The sequence below is a fragment of the Triplophysa dalaica genome, chromosome 12, assembly GCF_015846415.1.
Source record: "Triplophysa dalaica isolate WHDGS20190420 chromosome 12, ASM1584641v1, whole genome shotgun sequence".
In the NCBI taxonomy this organism is placed as follows: domain Eukaryota; kingdom Metazoa; phylum Chordata; class Actinopteri; order Cypriniformes; family Nemacheilidae; genus Triplophysa; species Triplophysa dalaica.
In genome coordinates, this window is record NC_079553.1 from 7,024,617 (window position 1) to 7,043,772 (window position 19,156).

The following is a 19,156-nucleotide window of genomic DNA, read 5'->3' on the forward strand; positions in this document are numbered from 1 at the left end:
AGTATTATGCCATCTTGGTTAACTTTAATGTCAACTGATCAACAACAACTAACTAACATGAAAGGTATCTGTGTTTCTTGTTTTTCAAGTGTTTGTATTGAATAATTGCAATTTTAGCAACACGCGTTCATCTATGTCTTACCACTTATCAAAAAGAGAAATGTATGCAACTAAAATGGCTGAGTATATAAAGATCACCTTACGTAAATTAAACTGACCTGAATTAGCCATACAGTTTACTTTTTACGCAAGCAGCGCAACCCTGATCCATATCAAGCTGTCAAAAGCGTCAGTGGCACGAGGCTTAATGCCTATTGGTAGTTGCCGTTGTGACAGGGAGGGTCCATCTCACTAGTCGAGGAGCATCTGGAGCCGATGTCAGACGAACAGAGCTTAAAAATACGAATTTATGAGGTCAGTCCATCGGCTTATGGAGGCACATATTTATTGTTGCAGAAATGAAGATCTGGAGCACAGAACACATATTCAGGTACGAGCAACATTTAGGAGGAAAGCAGCGCTCGTGCGTACGAGATTCGAGCATCATCCGCTGAATCATGTTTTGCACCCTGATTCTCTTTAGCAGCTTTGGGTTGAGAAAACTGAATGGGTCGCTTCCAGACATTTCGCCTATTTTTTATTTCAAAGTATGGATTCACTCAAACAATATAATGCTATTCTGAATATTCATTTGCACATTTTCATTCATTTGGGCCTTTAGCCGGCTGTTCGTCAGAACACCAGAAGCATCATTCGGTCATTTACTGTACACTTGCGCAATGTTCATACTGCACCTGATCTGTTAAACAATCTTATTTAGCTTTCCCAAAATAGCTGTGAGGTAATTGTTATTACCATCCTTATAAGTCTCTGTAAAGTGCTATTGTGTATTTTCATAGCTATCCTTGGGAGACAGTGATCAAAGCCGCCATGAGGAAATATCCCAATCCAATGAATCCCAGTGTCGTTGGAGTGGATGTTCTTGATAGGAACTTGGACACTAATGGACGTCTACACAGTCATCGGCTCCTGAGCACAGAGTGGGGTCTTCCAGGGGTTGTCAGAGCGGTTAGTTATTCTTCTTCAATGTGAGACTTATTGTGACTAATGTGTGAGGTACACAGAAAATAAGATAATGTACGTAAAATCTGCATTTTGTTCTTACATGTCTTTTGTCTTGACATGTTTCATGTAATACACATTCAAAGACCAATGCAATGTTCGGCATACTAAAATCTATCATCTTTCCTTCCATAGATTTTAGGGACAAATCGAACCATGACATATGTAAAAGAACATTCCATTGTGGACCCAGACGAAAAGAAAATGGAACTTTCCTCAACAAACGTGAGGGTTTGTCTTATAAGGCCTTTAAGGGATATTTCGTGATTGAAAATTCCGTCATCATTTACTCACCCTCATGTTGTTCCAAATCTGTATGAATTTCTTTGTTCTGCTAAACACAACGGAAGAATGTCAGTAACCAAACCGATCTCATCCCCCATTTACTGCCATATAGAGAAAATAAATACTATGGGACTCAATGGGGGATGAGATCTGTTTGGTGACTGACATGAATCAATATACAGTATCTTACTTTGCGTTCAGCAGAACATATACAGGTTTGAAACAATCAAACACTATGTTCTTACCAAATGCGATGCGACACTACTACACTGACACTATTCAGCTTTCCGCAACGTCTCGCTAGACCCAAGCAAAAAGTTTCATGATTCATATCCAGAACATGATCCATGATGGGATATGCTTAGCCTTAATACCGCTCAGAAGCGGTATTCAAGCTAGTGTGGGTTTATTGTGCGTTATGCGCACTGCATTTTTAAGACATTTGACACACTTGCGTTCTTCCTTTTGTTGCTTGCACGCACTCTCAAGTGGCCAAGACCGTAAGTGGGGTTATTTGGACGCACCCATTGTTGCTTATAATCTAAACACAGTTTCACCCCTAGTTCACATTACAAGTGACAAAGCGACATGATCCCCTTCATCTTAATGCCGGTAAATGTTTATCCTCCGTTAAAGTTGAACTAAAGAAATGCATCTCTACTTTCAGATAACCCTAACAAATTTAATATCTGTTGACGAAAGGCTTGTCTACAGACCTCATCCAGAAAATCCAGAGGTGTAAGTTTGACATATGAACGTATTCCACCTACTTATTTTTTGCTATTTATTTTTAATATTCACATCTACACGCAGAAAGATAAGCAATTTAAATATAAAAAAAATACAATCAAAAGCAAATAAGCATAAAACTGTTTAAAAAAAGACCTCTGTTTTCTCACATAGAACGGTATTAACCCAAGAGGCGATTATCACAGTGAAAGGAGTCAGCCTCAGCAGTTACCTGGAGGGGTTAATGGCTCTAACAATGTCAGCCAATGCAAGGAAGGTAGGCTGTGCCTTTTGTGCTCACTCAGTAATAAAAATATTAATTTGACTAATGGAAACTCTGGGAATATTCCCTCTAACATCATGCTGTTATCATGTGGTGACACTACTACTGTTAATAAATGGGAACTTATGTGGTTACAGTAGTTCCTGTTTTTCTCCGACACAATCGGAGAAGTACCATGAATAATCTAGTTTCAAGGAGTTTAGTCTTTTTGCAATAACAAAAAACTGTTTGATTGACTCTACATTAGGGTATTCTTTAAAGATGATCACCAAAGCTAAATATAACATTGTTTGTCACAGGGATGGGATGCCATTGAGTGGATCATTCAAAACTCTGAAAGAGAGAATGTACCCCTGTGTGACCTGTGTTGAACAGTAATGATGTTTTCTCTAGCATCTGTTTTAGGTTGGTATAAAACAAAACATCAATGCATGTTTTTGCTAAAAATAGTTTGCTGGTATGAAAAAGTAGCAAGTATGACCACATTAAAATGTATGACGTCTGTTTCAATCCTGCTTTTAGAGCCTATGAATGATGAACATATGATTAGGACACAAACACACCAGCTCTGGAATCATGCACAGATGATCCGTCAAGACTTTAGTCCAGCTCTCTTTGTGTTAATGGGTGCACGCTACAAGGGAAATCACATGTGCTATTTTATGCACTGTTGTGAAAAAGGGTTTAAATCAAATAAATTTGCACTATTACAGAAAAATACTAAATAGAGTTTTGAATGTGGCAACAGAACATGTATGCACGGCACTGACTACCTCTTATTTGGGAGTTATTTTAATGTGATAATAGGGGGGTCAAATCGATTTTGAATTGTAATGGATCACATGATGCTATTAAGTTTAATGTCTTATAAATCTTTATTGTGTGAATGAGAGAGGTCAGTTTGTCTAAATAATATTCAAGTTTGTTTCAGGATTGTAAAATGTGCATGGAAAGTCTTAAAGTGTCATTTATTTATAATACCTCGCTAAATCCTGTAGGATGTGTACTTTTTGTAGTGTTTAATTTAAAGATATTTATTTTTGAATATTTTTTGATGAATCATAATTCCTCATTATTGGAAAATGTTACAATGTTTTTTAATTATTCGTTATAGCTGTTTTTATGTTCATTGTATCAGATTTAAAATAATTTTACAACTCACTTATTGCTTACAGTTACACTCAATTTCTTTGATTATTTAAAAAAACAAATGATTTTAAAATAGTCTACCTGTCATTTATATTTAAATGATTGTCAAGCTCTAACAGAGCCCCCTATTGGCAAGTATTTGTAAAGCAAATCAATTATTCATTTTCAGTGATTTTAAATTGCACATTTAAAAGAAATGTCTGCTTAAATGTGATATCTTGTCATCTTTTGTTGTTACTTGGCTTACAGCAGTGTAAGAACCTTATGTATGAACCTTATAAGTATCTTATTAGGGGCAATATTTGCCACATGGTACAGCTTTATAGGTGATTTTATTTCTTCCGATATATACAGAATATTATAGTTTTTGTCATACATTTCAAACCTGAAAACTTGCTTAAAATTTTAATACGAGCATATTTTCTAGTCTAGTGTAGAACAACTTGACCCGTCTGCATAAATCCCAGACCTGAACCCCACTTCTTTGGTATGACTTGCAGGCTTAAAAACAAACACTGCACTTAAACCCATGAATGATAGGGTAAAGTCATTTCAGAAAAGAAAAAGACCCTTCCACAACTGTTGCAAAAAAGATAGAAAACCAAATTCTAAATTAAGTATGGTATTGTATGCATTTGTACTTGTTTTGATCAGAATTACTAGAATTGATAAACAAACTTTTGTCCATATAGTGTATGACTTATTTCAAACTGAAATCCGCTTTCTCACTGATATTTTAATGCAAATCTAATTCATCTTGGTATGGGGGCATATAATAAGATATAATTAATATAATAGATCTAAGATAAAAAATAAAAAATAATAACACTAATAAAGTGTCTTAAATGACTCCAGAATTTTGTTATCCGCACTGGAAATTTGGATTTAATTGCTACATTAGGAATAAAACTATATTTAAAAAAAATGTTGATATTATTCTTAAAAATGCACATGCTGTATTAGAATGCCTACTCAATGTGTTGATACATCATTTTAAACAATAAATCCATAGCAAAAAAACAGGGGAACTTATTGATTTAATGGAATGCCAATAAATGCAATAAATATTTAGTGCAGATTATACAGTGCTTCTGCATGTAATATTTGAATAGTTACTTTTAACCCTTTAAAACATTTGATTTTGAAATCCCATTTAGTGCATAGTGTACCACCTGTCACACACTTTATGAATTTTAAAGCCATAAGATGGAAGTAAGTGTTACAAAGTACTTTTTGGTTTATTTCATCTACAGGACACGTGCAGCAGTATGTGTACGTGAACAAGCTTATATGCATTATATACAATTTAGCAATTCCACTGAACGAAAATGATTTTATTCAAATTTGCCATATGCACATGAAAATAACAAATGATTCCACCATCAGTATCAACCATCATTTGCTTTTGACCACTCAAAACGATAAGGCACATTAGACGAATCTGTGCTTCAGAACAGCTTACAAGTATTCATGTATTTATTGTATTTAGAAAAACAAGCACATTTAAAACACAAACCACTGAAAATATCAAATGTATAAAAGTGAAAAAAATAACATACTTGGAAAAAGTATTGCACCCCAGTGTTAAGGCCATTTTGGTAAACATACCCACATGCACTTTTTCGCTAAAGCACAAATATGCATCTTCAAATCAAATATGCATCTTCAAATCAACAGTCCAATAGAGTTTGCCAAAAAAACAAACCTATATTACATTCACAGAAGTAGGCAAGTAGGATCATTCGGATCCCAAACTTTCTTCGGAGTAAACATAATCCGTGCTAAATAAATATACATACATTCCTTATAAATAAACACAACCTTTGAATATTGCCGGAATACAACTTATCTTACATGTAGTTTCCATACTTGCTTCATCACAAAAATCTTTTAACGCTATCAGACACCTGCTTCTTCCCTGCCTCAAGTCATCCAGGAATCCTTATCACTATTGACACTATATACACATGGTAGCTAACGCAGTGCCTCCTAGAACTTGAAAAGGTTGATAAACCCCTGTGGAGAGACTGGCTTGCAGCAGGTCTCTGGATTATTGGCTGTGCAAGGGTGGTCTGTATCCTGTAGTGAACACACAAATAATACAACTTTAATGCTTACTGATATTAAAAAAAAATCAAAGCTAGTCTTGTATCACGATGAATCCTCATCTCACCTTCCAGAATAAGATGTGGCAGTGTGTGCAGAACTGTAGTGTGTCACTGTATTGCTCTTTATGTGGGTAGCACCGGCAGAGTTTGAAATACATCTTTTTCCATTCCAACTGGCCTTTATCTGACACCATTAGACGCTTGCGGATCTGTGTAAAAGGAAAAAGTATGCTGAATTTTGCCAAATTTAGTGTTCCTATACACAATAATGGAATTTCTAAGTAATAGTTAAAAGATTCTGTCATAATGAACCAGATTTTGGGTGAACTATTCAATTAAGAACTGGAAGTTGAATTTAAACAGGCATCTACCTGTCTGTCTGTAAAGTGATACTGGCAGAGCTTTTTCCAAAGCAGACGATCTTCTGTCAGCACACTTAGGTCTGGGCATACTTGACCCAGGCTGACCAGATCTCGTCCATCGGACAGACGGTGCATGATGTTCAGATGTAAGCTAGCTGGCAGGTCAAGGAATGTCATCCCTTTGTTTGTGGGCTAGGTAGATTGACAAAGAATAACATTGATTTACATTTGTGATCTTGAATCTCATAACAGTAGATTTTACATAGTTTTACATATTCCTGGGTCAACATTATAGACGGTCTTGGAACAGCGTTCCAGACAGCCAAATTCAAGGTTCAAGTGATAATTCACCCCCACCCCCCCAAAAAATCTGTCATCATTTACAGGGTGACTCTTGTAATTTCAAACCTTTATGGCTTTTTCTCTTCTGCAGAACACAAATAAGATAATTTGAAGACACTGGTTTGAAATGAGATGAGAGCAAGTAAACGATGACAGAATTTTCATCTCTTTAAGTTTAGCCTTAACGCTAGTATTATGTTTAAAACCCGGTTAGGGCTTGTACACCATTTCCTTATAATTTAGGGGTGATGTAATGGGGTAAAAACTGTGTTAGATCTTAATTTTCTGTTATAATAACTAAAGATTATAACCCGGGAACATGCCTCAGTTCCATCATTATGAACCATTATACCACCAAAGATCTGCAGATTGACATCAATAAAATGAATGCATGTGTTACATACAATTTATTCTTAAGCAGTTGCACTCACCCTGTTGATCTGAATGTTGTCGAGCTGCTGTTGCCATTGCAGTATGTTCTCCATGCGGTGCACCCACATGTTGATGTTGCCTACCAAGACAGACTTCCCCATGTCCTGAACCAGACTGCACAATGATGCATGTAGTGTCTGTAGAAGTTCTTTAATTGGTCGAACATTTTGCTGATCGTCTAGAACTGAGAAAGAATTAAGATTTAATTAAGTCTCAAGGACATAACACTATGGGTATTAGTGTTTACAGGATCCGTTTGTTATATAACCTTTTACGTTCTTGCCAAATGCACACGCGCACAAAACACTCAATGACAACCTATTTCTATCAGAAATTTTACAAGAGTAAGTGATCAAAGTTGGTAATAGTAGTGAAGAAGTAGCATTGCATGTTGTACTGCAAATCACTTGGTTCACCATAACAACCTGGAACTTTTGTTTGCTTGAAAGGACTTGTGGTTTATAGTATGGCAGAGATTTCTGTTTGCTCTCAAAGGTCTGTCACACTTTCCAGCGAAGGCTATGTGCTACATCCAAGCCCAGCAAAGTCATTTGTTGTTGTGAGAGACTCCAGATAAACAGCAAGTCATATGACAGACATTTACTAATTGTCCTAATAAACCCAATCAAAAGTTTGCCCCATTAACCAAAACAATATTTCAATGCAAGAAGTCTTTGGATAAATAACCAGATACTTTGTAAGCATAAAACATACACAATACTGATGTTTTACTAATAGCTCGGCAAATATGTGAGAGTTGAGCTTACCTTTTTGCACAACCCTTTCCAGAATGTTCATGTAGTTTTTCTGTGCCACTCCGCTAAGAGAAGGCAGCTGGGACTTGGCGATGAGCTCCAGCAGCTGAAATGTTAGACATAAATTTGAGAGGTCAGACTGAGAGACCCGGTGTTCCAGCATTACTAACAGACTGTTTTTTTCAATGCTCTCTAGCCTTGGCAAAAACAAAGACCCAATAACGCTCAGGGACGCTCACTCTCTCCCCTCAAATACGCTCTCTGGCTAATGTCCCTTTCCGCAGCGCTGTTTTGAAGTCCATGTTAAATCAGCAAAACATAACTCCCTCAAATCATAACACTTTAATGACCGATAACGCATTTTTAAGGGAACAATGTAAGGAAGTTTGGGCATTGGTTTTTTTGATAGACCTGAACATGTGCACTCTTGCAAAGTTGATCCAGGTGTGGATTTGCAACATCAAGTTAATCTTGAAAAGTCAGGACAGCCAAGAGCAGATAGTGAGGGCCGAGTTGTGCTCTGCATGTAAGAGAAGCACGATCCACATCACCAAGCAACAATGACCCACACTCGACCTAGAAGCATGTGAGCATTGTCATCCCCCCAGCACATAACAGCCGCTTCAAGTGCCTTTATGCGGTCGTCTCTATCCGTACCTTCTACCTAACAAACTTTCGACATCCACAACTGACTTGTTTGGCCTTAGACCAACTCACAAGTGGCTTAACAGGTTCATAAACTAAATGTTTATATTATTCAGCTGCTCTTTTGAAATGACATTGCATAATTACTCTCATTACTCAAAAACATGTTGTGGCAATGTTTAGTTGCTGTAAAGGCATGCAAATAGCTGTGTTTTGACACCATGACACAGCGTGACATCAGAGAGGTACATTCATGTTGGTAATGACAGGCTGTGATATTAAGTCGGTCTTTGTCGATCTGCGTTTTAAGTGGTCTAATGGAACTGTTTTTCCATTGCTCCTAAACCTGATCTCTGTAACTGAGCTCTGACACAACACCAGCACAAGGCCAGACAACCATGAGACTACAAGATAAACCTGACACTAATGTGTTTCAACACCATCCTTGAAATACAGAGATAAACAAACACTAATACGCAGACCCCATGTGATACAACACCGAGTTAGGTTTTTATCATAACCTACAAGAAAACAGCTATATTTACGTGACTTTGACTTTACGTTTTTAACGGTCATCTAAAATGATGCATTAATGACACAATTCAGGACCACCTGAAGCTCATCATAGTTTACACGAGATCACAGTTAGATCAGAATTCAGAGTCCCAATGCAGAAAGGCCTGTGGGGGTGGGGGGGATCAAACGGTCACCTAAGTCACTTGACTTTCCATTCTGGTTTCATAAGCTGTGGCCTTCTTTTCTCAACTCAGCTGTCTGTTGTGACAATGTGTGACAGCGACCTCAACAACAAACACAACATCAAAATGACCTTTAATTTTATCCCTAGATTGAGGAATTCAAAAACATCATAAGAAAAACATTTAGCGATCCTAAAGCAAGGTAAACCCGTCTGGCCATGTTGGGAGCAAAGTTTATATATATCAGATTAGACCAATTTATGTGTTTTTTCTCCAGGGAGGATATAGTAAATACATTGTGCCTTGCATCTGCTATGAAGCTGAGCTCTTGTCTTATCTGGTGTGCAATGATAAGAGTAAAACCACTGACAAACAGCCAGAGGACAAGACTTAACCCCTTCTTCTCATGAGTCTGGCTATTGTCACAGTTTCTTGAGCCCTCCATAAGTATATTGGGGGTACTTACCCTGACAACATAATTGAATCGCCTGGTATCCTTGATGGCACTGCAGAAGTCCAAGCGATTAAACGCTTCTCCCAAAGTACAATATCCATGACGCTGGGTAAAATGATCAGAATGTTACTCAACCACTTGTCTCTTGTATTCACACAGACTTCCACTATAAGATCATTGACAAGACCAGTGTTGAGGAAATTACTATGAAAAAGTAATGCATTACTAGTAACTAATTACATATTCAATTGTGTAATTAGATTACTGTACAAATTACTCTCTCGAAAAAGTATTTAATCACTTATTACTAATTACTTTCTATATCCTATATCGACCTTGATTAGTTAAATGATTCAAGGTTAGACATGAAATGACTCATAATTCATTCAAATAAATAACAGAAAGCTACATAAAGTACTCTTATTAACTTACTAAAATGTATTAAATGTCTTCGGTCAATTCCACTATTGAATACATTACACATTATTTAGTTCAATTACATCCATAGTAACTAATTAAATTACAGAAAAATAATTGTAATCCCTTACTATTTTTAAGGGAAAAGTAAGTTAATTACAGTAACTTTTTACTAAGTAACTAGTTACAGGCAACACTGGACAGGACTTACCTCCTTGGTACTTCCTTTGTGAACATATATCCATTTATCTCTGTGAAAATCTGCAAAGAAGAAACAAAACGTGATGTTTTCTGTTTTTGCTGTAACTGCTTGTTTTTTTGTCGCTTGTGTTTGTTGTAAAGTAAAGTAATGCTTACAAGGAATCTTGGTGTTGTTGTTCAGCAGGTCCTTTTTCCGCTTCTTCGCAGCCACGTCATAGTTGATGCTGAGGATCAAATTCTCCTTGTCATATTCTTCTTTGCAATAGCTGAAAGGAGAATCGAAAAGTTTTCTTTATGTTCCTCTTTCAGTAACATCTGTATGTATATCGCATGCATCCACAAAATATTACTCATATGAAACTATTTAGTATACAAAGTGAATCTATGCATCACTTTACTGCGACAGTTCTAGAAACGGTAAATATGACCTATCCCTCAATCGAGTTATTAATAGCAACTTGATAAACAGCTGACGAGTAAACACAAAGGCATACGCCAGCTATTTACTGCAATGCTGTAATTCGAGCTCCGCATCCCCAACATCCTTCCAAGTATTGATGTTGCTTTATGAAACACATATAAAGTCTTTTTGCGGCGGAAGTAAACAATCAACATTTTTCCGATATACAAGAAACATTTGTTCGTCTATGAATTTGACGTAGACATATGCGCCTGCATTTAAAACTACGCCATTTGTTTGACGCGCTTGTTAAAGCGATCCACACATGAAAAATCACTTCACACGCGTGACATGCCAATGTCGACTGACCTTTTCCTTTCCGAAACATTGTTATTCGTCTCGTTCTCATCTTTTGTTGTTTTCTTCCATCCATCCTCGGTTTTCACCCAGCTTTGACCAGGTGAACGCCAGTCTTGACCAAGAAATGGCATTGTTAAGATGTGAAGACGAGTGGGAAAAGGGATTTATAAAAAAACAAAAGCTGATAAAGTGATTTTATCTTAGTTGCTGCTATTTTAAATCATACTGTGAAAGTGTCTCTGTTGATAATAGTGCGCAGCTGTATTTATATTGTGAGGAGGAGAATCCGGAAGTTCTCCTGGCTCCGCCCACTTCGACAGCGTTCTTCAACACGTGGCTTTGTTTATCATCTTCCTTGATATTGCAAAACCTCAGGGGAAACATAATCACGCTTGAAAATTTCAGTATGTTACTGATCACCTGTCTTCCTGCGATTATGAAATATCATATGTAATTTGATAAAGATTTTTTTAAACATTTTAAAAATAACATAAAGGAATCAACAAAATGCCAACCTAAGGTAAAAATAGACCTTGACATTGCTGCTGATGAGTAAGGTTCAAACATTAATAATGGAATCTTTGCAAACGTATAGAAATTTTAGCACATATAAATGAGGTCAAAAGAGGAAAATAATTAGTTTATGTGTGTAAATGACTTTTATCTTCACCATTAATCAGAAGCTGTGCCAACTAAACAAATGTTAAGTATGATGCTTATTATTCTTTTCTGTGTTGCTTTTATCTTATCATTCAGCCTGTTCCTGAATTGAAACTTGATAGATCTGCACTGTGAAAAAGAACTACCTCTTTGAAGTTGATTTCGTCAAAACCAATTCACATTTGTATGGTAATGAATATCAAACTAACCATCAAATTTGTCCCACATCATTATGATTCAAGAGCTGATGGAAAGGAGAAACAAGCTACCTTTTATCATTTAATCTCTTTGGTCACACATAACCGTTGATTGTTTCCTTTCAGGTATAGGTTCATTCTCATCAGCTGAAACCTGTTGTGTGTGTAGGTTTCCCCCTGTGTTGTCATTGTATGTTATTGTTAAAAGGTGTGTATTACAGTATGACGCTTGACGAGCGTTTGCCGTCTTTTGACAATAGGAGGATATTTACAAAGGGCGAGAGGACACCATTTCCAATGCTTTACTACTCAAGGCTAATAAGTAATTCCATTCAACTGCTAAAAGGTCACTTGATATGATAAAGGTTACAGGAAACAACATTCAGCAAACGATTTGTCTCTTCATTGACTGATTTACCTCCACTGCCATGTTGAAATCAAAATTGGGAAGGTGAGGTGGGAAGAAAACCTGAAGGACAGATAGACTCCAATGGTTTGGACTACCATCGGGTGTCTGTGACATGAATAAACAAATTATGTGTTTGAAAACAACGTTAGAGTAGCTGTGTGCGCAAATGAAACCCTCTTATGGTAGTTTAAAAAGTAACTAATATGTGATGGCTTCAGTAATCCATGAAAACTGCTCAAGTGACATGCATCCTATGCTTATATTGTCAGATTAAAGATCATAAATCGATTTAATTACTCCAGGTTGGCTGTCCAAACCATTGCAGTCTATCTGTGCTTCCGGGTTTATTCCCACAATGTGAGAAGATTCCAGAACAGGTGTTTCTATTGCCTCATGGTCAGTCTGATAGATTATACTAAATGGGTGAAAAGAGTCATTTAACCGTCACCAAGTGTCTAATGGATTCTGTATCTGCAGGACCACATGACAAGGTGCATGAGCACATGTAAAGTGTGTGACTGTTGTCACGGTCATGCTGAGAACCATGTTGCTTAATAATCCTTACAGACCTCAGTGCTTCATACTTCCAAGCAATCTGCATCAAGTGAAGATGATATTTCACCTTAAAATCTTTAAAAGAAAATCTTGTCAACAGCTTCTTTAAAGGAAGAAATTGTGATGATATAATCAGACAAGGGTCAGTGTTAGTGTTGCCCTTCATCTTTGAGAACCTTCTAGCATGTTTCATAATCACATCAAGTGAGAAATCTCATCGGTGTCTCAACAGTGTTACTTAAGCACTACATTGTTGCTTAGATTATGGGTTGAGTTCCATTATAATATTTTCTTATTTTATATTATTATATTATATTCCAAATGGTTGTTGAGTCACATTAAGACAGCAATGTAGAAATTCAATAACGTGACATTTGTCCCTCTCCTAAAATATCCTTTTCCCAAGCTAAGCTTACTGATGGGCCTTCACACTGAGCCAAGACCTATGAGGGGATTTCCTAGATATATAGATCATATTTCCATTTTATGATTCCATGCGAAAAAATGCTTTTCCGATTCAACAGAAAGATTCATCAAAACAATATTAAGCTTTCATGTAACGGCAAGCAGTACACAATCTGTCCCAGACTGTTTTTGTTTTGTGTTTGTGCCATTGAACACGTACATGATGAGACATACTCAACATCACACCTGCTGCTGTTACTCTTGCACCAATTTCATCATTCCCTCATGGTTTATGGTTCACCATTTGAAATGTTCTGTATACATCTGCAACCTGGGCCAGCCACATGATTCTAGGGGTGTAATGTTCTCCCTTGTTTGTTTCTAAAAATAGCACAAGATTGCCTGCAAAGTTTGAACCTCATCATCCCTCATCTGACAGGACAATCTAAGGTAAAACATATTCAGGTTCGAACAGGAAAATGAACTTTGTTAACCAAGTGAAATCAAAGCAAATCCAGAAAGCACAGAGAATGCTATAGATCTCACTGTCTCTTGAGTAATCATAGCACATACACAGACTTAAGGTTTTTATTAGCGATTAGTTTCATGTTCATGTTTTTCTTGTACATAAAACAAATACTAAACATGTCTATAACATAGGCCTATCTGCTTTATGCACATGTCAAATCAGATTTAGCTTGAAGACTCTCCTTGTAATCTAAAAGCTTTAAACAGAAATATGTGTCTAATATTTATCACATTTATCACAACATTTATTTTAAAAATTATGTTCCATTTACATAACATATTCATGTAACACACACTATTATCCAAAGTGATTCATGAGTGAGTGAAGTACGTGACATATTACTGTGAAATCCATACACTTACAGAAAAGAAAGTAGCTACGTTCTTCCCTGTGATTCATTGTGTTATGTCTTAACATGCTGACACCTGTCTCAAAGTGTAAGCGAGAGTCACAGATGGATATGTGAGAGTCACTCAGGGCAGAAAAAAATACACTTAGACACACATGTCTCCTGCATCAGTTATTTTTATTAAACTTTATAGACTTTTTATTGAGTTTTTATAATGTAAAGCCTATATGCATATTCGTATTGAGTATACAACACATTTTATTAGATATATTACACTTCACATAAAATATACAGTATGTGACCCTGAATCACAAAACCAGTTTTAAGTAGCATGGGAACATTTTTAGCAAAAGCCAAAACAACGTTATATTGGTCAAAATTATTTATTTCTCTTTAACGCCAATTATTAAGATATTAAGTAAGGATCATTATCCATGAAGATATTTTGTAAATTTCCTTATTTTTGTGAGTGGATGGTCTGCTACACTGCCACTGGTTGGCAACTTCAAAGGCAAATTCTCAATATACCCTCAGATTCCAGAGTTTTAAACTGTATCTCTGCCAGATATTGTCCTATTCTATAACACTCTACATATCAATAGAAATGTTTTTATATTTTCATATGATGCAAAAATCTCAATTTAAATTTTTTTTACCCATAAGACTGGTTTTGTTGTCAAAGGGTCACATATTTTATTGAAGCTTTAAGCAACTTATACAGTAGAATACAATGAAATGTACAAAAATATACTATTTCAACTGAAACAACATACTGTGAACAAACGTTATGTGGACCAAACTTAACTTTCGAAAGACATCTGCAAAGAATCAATAACTTTTGAGTAGTTTTAATGTAATTCATTACACTACACAATAAAGTATTAATATAAATTCAATATACATTTTTATATATTATAACCAAAATCATGTCGGAAATTGACTTGCGGGCCAGCGTGTGCGTCCGATAAAACTGTCTATATAAACTGTCATCATGCTATGCAGATAATCTTAATTTACCATTGTGGTAGTACAATTTCATTTATTTAAAACTTTTTATACCAAACATTTTAGTCATTTGACATTTAAAATTGTTCCACTACGTAACTACATTGGAAAATAAATCACAAAATAAATGTACAAAATGAAGGAATGTGCTAAAATAAAAGAACATTTAACTTGGTGTGCTAGTCTGAAATTTGTAAAGTACTTAAAATAAATTTCTTCGTCTGTTTTGCAATATGTATATATATATGCAAAACTAATAAATAAATAAGAACCATTTCAAACTAATTTAAAATGCAATATGTGCAAAAACTTTTCCAAAAAACAATACCTCTATATATCTCCTCATGAATGTTAGTGATTGCAGTTTGTTTGAAGTTACTAAGCTACATTGAGTAAAGTGAGATAAATCCATTTATGTAGGCAGAGACTTATCAGAGAGATAGACTAGGGGTACTGAGCCATGGTCAAATAACTTAAATGGTAAAGTTCCCATTGATGCCCATGAGTCTGTCTTTGGATCATAGCAGTCAAAACCGTCAGAGTCTTCCACACTGTCCTGGGTATTAATGAACCGCCCCCCCGTGACATAAATCTTGTTTTTCACTACAGTGGCGGAGTGATGCATCTTCCTCAACTTCATATTCTCACATTTTTCAAACCTGTTGCTTTTTACATCATAGGCTACCATTCGCCTTGTATATCCTGTTAAAACAATACAAAATCAGGTAAATCCTAACATACTCATATTTTGACATAGCTAAGATTTCACAACTATCTTACCGCCTACAATGTAGATTTTGTCATCGATCACCGCTGCAGGTGCGCAAACATTCTTTACTGTTCTGGTCTCCATTCTACACCACAGATTTCTTCCGATGTGGTATATCTACAGTATAGGGACAGATTTTAACACCTATGATTCAATGTATGCTTTATAGAATTTTCCATCTCTTAATTCAATTGGCAAACCTGGATCATTCGAACGGGTTTCTGCATTGCGTCTTCCCCTCCAAACACATATATTCTCTGGTCATGTGCTGCCACAGCTGGGTGTAGAACCGGTGTGGGCACAGGTGCCATGACTTCCCACTGGTTGAACATGGTGTCGTATCGCTCAACCTGATTGGACAGCTGATGGTCAGCTGTCAATCCTCCCAGTACGAAAATAAAATGCAGATACGAAATACTCTGATGGGCATATCGAGGCGTCAACATAGGTTCTCCCATTCTCCACTGGTTTGATTTAAGAGAAAGTGTGTACACGGTGTTGCTGGCTGTGCACTCCCCTCCTGCTCTCATGGTTAAGCCCCCCAGCACATAAAGGATGCTGTGCATGCTGATGTAAGAGGGTCGGTAGAGTCTCAGTGGAATTTTCACCAGCAACTGCCAGCGCTGGGTCTGCTCATCGTAGAGCATTGCCTCACGAGACGTCTGCTCTCCGTTCTTGCGGCCTCCCACCACTACAAGCGCCTCCTTACAGTTCTGACGCCGTGGTGCCGCCCAGAGAGGCTCCAGGTCACCGGGACACAGAGTTCCAACAGAAAAGAGTAGACGACGAACGGATTCGATTATTTCTAAGCACAGTGAAGAGGACTGAACAAGAGGGTCATTGGCCATAAACCGGAAGAGGTAGGAAGGATGGATGTATCTCAGCCTCACACGACGGAACAAGTCATGGATGGTGCCGCGTCTGGAAAATGGTTCATGGTGGATCCAAGCTAAAAGAGTCTCGAATACCTGCTCCTCCTCAATGCATAGTCTATCGTCTTCGAGGTAGCTCAGCAGTTCAGGTAGAGAGAGTTCACAGAAGTCCTCGGAGACGACCACATCCGAGAAGCTCCTCATGGCCAACTCTCTGGCTTTTTCCTGCAAGCTGGAGCAATGCAGGATTTCTGAGAGACGGATCATGCTCAGGCAGTTGTCTGGACTAAGCTGAGTTTGAAGGAACGTCGAGCAGGCCTCAAATAATCTTCCATACTGAAGCATGGAGGCAGCTTGCATCAGCGGGAGAACCAGTTCCATGGTAATGCTGATGGCCCCTGTGTAAACGTAGTCCACAATACTCACGAGGATGTCGTGAGGAACATTCTGCAGCTCAATCTTGGGCTTCTGGCTCTCCAGGAAGCTGCTGCAAAACATGGCGTAGAAGTAAGGGCTGCTGGACACCAGAACATTTCGGTGACACGGAATCCCCTTGCCGTCGGAGCAAAGGATGACGTCAGTGAGAAGATGCGCCTTCCTTAAGTCGTTCAAATGCTGGTGGAGGATGGAAATGAATTCTTTGTCTTTATAGTGCAGGATGTCTGATATTGGACTATCTAAACTGTGGAAAAGAGACGAAAGATTTATGTTTACAGCATTTTGGGGGATAGGCACAATACTTTTCATTCTGCACATCTAAATATTATGTCTAGTATTTAAGGAAGAAAAAAGTAATATTTCATTTGTATAATATTTTAATGTATTTAAGAGACACATTGTTATCCAAAGTGACCTTCCTAATGCACTGGCATGCCTGTTCAAAGAATAGCTATCACATTCCTATAGGATGCTTGACTGCGCTTTTGCATGAGGCTGACTTTTTCAAAAGGGTTATGTCATTGGTCAGCTGTTTTTATTAGGGCATTTTGCCCTTGGAAATTGTAGCAATGAAAATTCAGATGCATTTCAATCACATGGCTTTAGTGAGCAATTCACATGGTTACACATAAATCCTATTCACAAACATACTATAATATACACCGAGGCAAAACGTCTGTTATACAGTACATGGCATTATCATCTAAAAGAACATTAGCCTATATGTTTATTAGAAGTTTATTTCTGACTGACAGCGCCTTATAATAGAAATCAAAGTGCAATTTATTAACATTTGCACACATAACATATCACAAGGGAATGCCTTTAATAAATGGAATTAAAATGAAATGATCCTTCATTTGCCAGACAACACGCACAGTAATTTAAATGTTATGCCACAACAGCAAAGTTTCTCTGCATACATTTCATTACAAATCACTTAAATTTCTTGCATTTATTAATAATCTACACAGGTGTGTGCTTGGAGACCTGAGTGTTAGCCGCTTCTTGACTTACCTCGTCTCAGCTGATTTGATGCACATTGTAAACAATCCTGCAATTAGCCTTGTATCATCAAAAATCTATCTATGACCCGTTGTTTTCTTAAACACTTCACTTCTGAAAGTTCTTCACTTTCTGAGTTTGTCAGGTGGATGTTTATAGAGACCGGGGCGACCGTGGAATGTTATTTGTTGTTTTGAAATCCTTCGAGAGGCCTCTGTGCACACCAGACTCCCTAAAAATAGAATGCTGTCCTCTCTGTCAGTACTGACGCTGTTTCCACTAACACCTATTCGTGGTACACCCTCTACTTTCTTTTTTCCACAACACAAGTTTATTATCACCGTCTCAATAGCATGTCCGAGTTGGAACATGCTTTACCATGTGTGCATGTTTACTGAGAGTGTAGACACTGCTTGTGCTCGAAAGCTATTCTAAGACTTTGCTTTGCACTTGGAAAGACCCTTTCGTTCCTAAGCTAAGCTTTCCAAAATCCAGCATTGTGTCACTGCAGCAGTTGACATCAAACAATGGACTGATGATGGAGGCTCGTGGTGAGGATATATACTGTAACAGCTGAAAGCTTTCAAACATTGTTTGTTTGATCACAACCCAGTGTTCACTGTCATTATCATTTAGTCTCTTTCAGTAGGATATGCAGTGATTCATGTGACATTGAAGTCTGTGAATTTTAGTGATTAAAGAAATACAACTACCTTTAACTTTTATCAGAAAGTAACTGTAAATATTTGGCAAAATCATAAAAAATGTTGTGTGGCATCATTTAAACAACATTTTACTGATCATTATTCATGCAGTTTTTATAAAAAAAATACCAAATACAAAAAGCCATGCTTCAAATACACAGGAATTTATATTTATATATTCATTTTATTTATATTTATATTTAAATATATATATATATATATATATATATATATATATATATATATATATATATATATATATATATATTAATATTATTTTATTATTTTATTTAATTTGTATTTATACTTTATAAAAATACATTTATATTTATTCATTATATTATTTTATTTCTCACATGCCAAACTCTAGAATACATTTATTGAGCAGAAATTGTAAGTTGGAGGAAATTGCTGTGGACTAAGGGAAAAAAAGCTTATTAAAGGTAAAGGGGTTGTTCAAGATTCAGAAAAATCTAAAACATAGAATTAGATCTAGGGCGCCATCTAGTGATAGTTC

The 19,156-nt window shown here is 36.7% G+C and overlaps 3 protein-coding genes across 5 annotated transcripts; 1 reads left to right on the plus strand and 2 right to left on the minus strand.

Moving 5' to 3' along the window:
* The first annotated feature begins 17 nt into the window (after positions 1-17).
* On the plus strand, positions 18-4,468 carry prelid3a (PRELI domain containing 3A). 3 transcript variants are annotated; one of them, XM_056762007.1, is made up of 7 exons: positions 18-64; positions 900-1,068; positions 1,258-1,347; positions 2,075-2,145; positions 2,311-2,413; positions 2,719-2,824; positions 2,942-4,467. In XM_056762007.1, exons 2-6 carry the CDS (start codon positions 931-933, stop codon positions 2,788-2,790), a joined length of 474 nt encoding a protein of 157 aa, XP_056617985.1. In that variant the 5' UTR covers positions 18-64; positions 900-930; the 3' UTR covers positions 2,791-2,824; positions 2,942-4,467. The 3 variants fall into 3 exon arrangements, with proteins under 3 accessions (XP_056617985.1, XP_056617984.1, XP_056617983.1); XM_056762006.1 differs by lacking the exon at positions 18-64 and adding an exon at positions 71-414 and having other exon boundaries at positions 2,942-4,468; XM_056762005.1 differs by lacking the exon at positions 18-64 and adding an exon at positions 71-490 and having other exon boundaries at positions 2,942-4,463.
* A 419-nt stretch (positions 4,469-4,887) lies between these two features.
* fbxo32 (F-box protein 32) lies at positions 4,888-11,006 on the minus strand. The gene is made up of 9 exons (XM_056761991.1): positions 10,752-11,006; positions 10,139-10,248; positions 9,993-10,042; positions 9,377-9,469; positions 7,580-7,673; positions 6,812-6,996; positions 6,048-6,230; positions 5,742-5,885; positions 4,888-5,647 (listed from the first exon to the last, which is right to left on the minus strand). The coding sequence occupies exons 1-9, from the start codon at positions 10,871-10,873 to the stop codon at positions 5,558-5,560; spliced, it is 1,071 nt and encodes a 356-aa protein (XP_056617969.1). The 5' UTR covers positions 10,874-11,006; the 3' UTR covers positions 4,888-5,557.
* A 3,007-nt stretch (positions 11,007-14,013) lies between these two features.
* On the minus strand, positions 14,014-18,324 carry klhl38b (kelch-like family member 38b). The gene is made up of 4 exons (XM_056761967.1): positions 17,948-18,324; positions 15,821-17,174; positions 15,632-15,737; positions 14,014-15,553 (listed from the first exon to the last, which is right to left on the minus strand). Exons 1-4 carry the CDS (start codon positions 17,971-17,973, stop codon positions 15,264-15,266), a joined length of 1,776 nt encoding a protein of 591 aa, XP_056617945.1. The 5' UTR covers positions 17,974-18,324; the 3' UTR covers positions 14,014-15,263.
* Between the last annotated feature and the right edge of the window lie 832 nt (positions 18,325-19,156).

Excerpts from the sequence above, each read along its gene's own strand:
- prelid3a (XM_056762005.1), top strand. The coding sequence starts at position 459 with ATGAAGATCTGGAGCACAGAACACATATTCAG. Across the intron at positions 1,348-2,074 it reads TGGAACTTTCCTCAACAAAC|ATAACCCTAACAAATTTAAT; the intron begins GTGAGGGTTTGT and ends CTCTACTTTCAG. Across the intron at positions 2,414-2,718 it reads TGTCAGCCAATGCAAGGAAG|GGATGGGATGCCATTGAGTG; the intron begins GTAGGCTGTGCC and ends TGTTTGTCACAG.
- fbxo32 (XM_056761991.1), bottom strand. The coding sequence starts at position 10,873 with ATGCCATTTCTTGGTCAAGACTGGCGTTCACCTGGTCAAAGCTGGGTG. Across the intron at positions 10,249-10,751 it reads AATGTTTCGGAAAGGAAAAG|CTATTGCAAAGAAGAATATG; the intron begins GTCAGTCGACAT and ends TTCTCCTTTCAG. Across the intron at positions 5,886-6,047 it reads ATCACTTTACAGACAGACAG|ATCCGCAAGCGTCTAATGGT; the intron begins GTAGATGCCTGT and ends CCTTTTACACAG.
- klhl38b (XM_056761967.1), bottom strand. The coding sequence starts at position 17,973 with ATGTGCATCAAATCAGCTGAGACGAG. Across the intron at positions 17,175-17,947 it reads ATCAAATCAGCTGAGACGAG|TTTAGATAGTCCAATATCAG; the intron begins GTAAGTCAAGAA and ends TCTTTTCCACAG. Across the intron at positions 15,554-15,631 it reads CAAAATCTACATTGTAGGCG|GATATACAAGGCGAATGGTA; the intron begins GTAAGATAGTTG and ends TTGTTTTAACAG.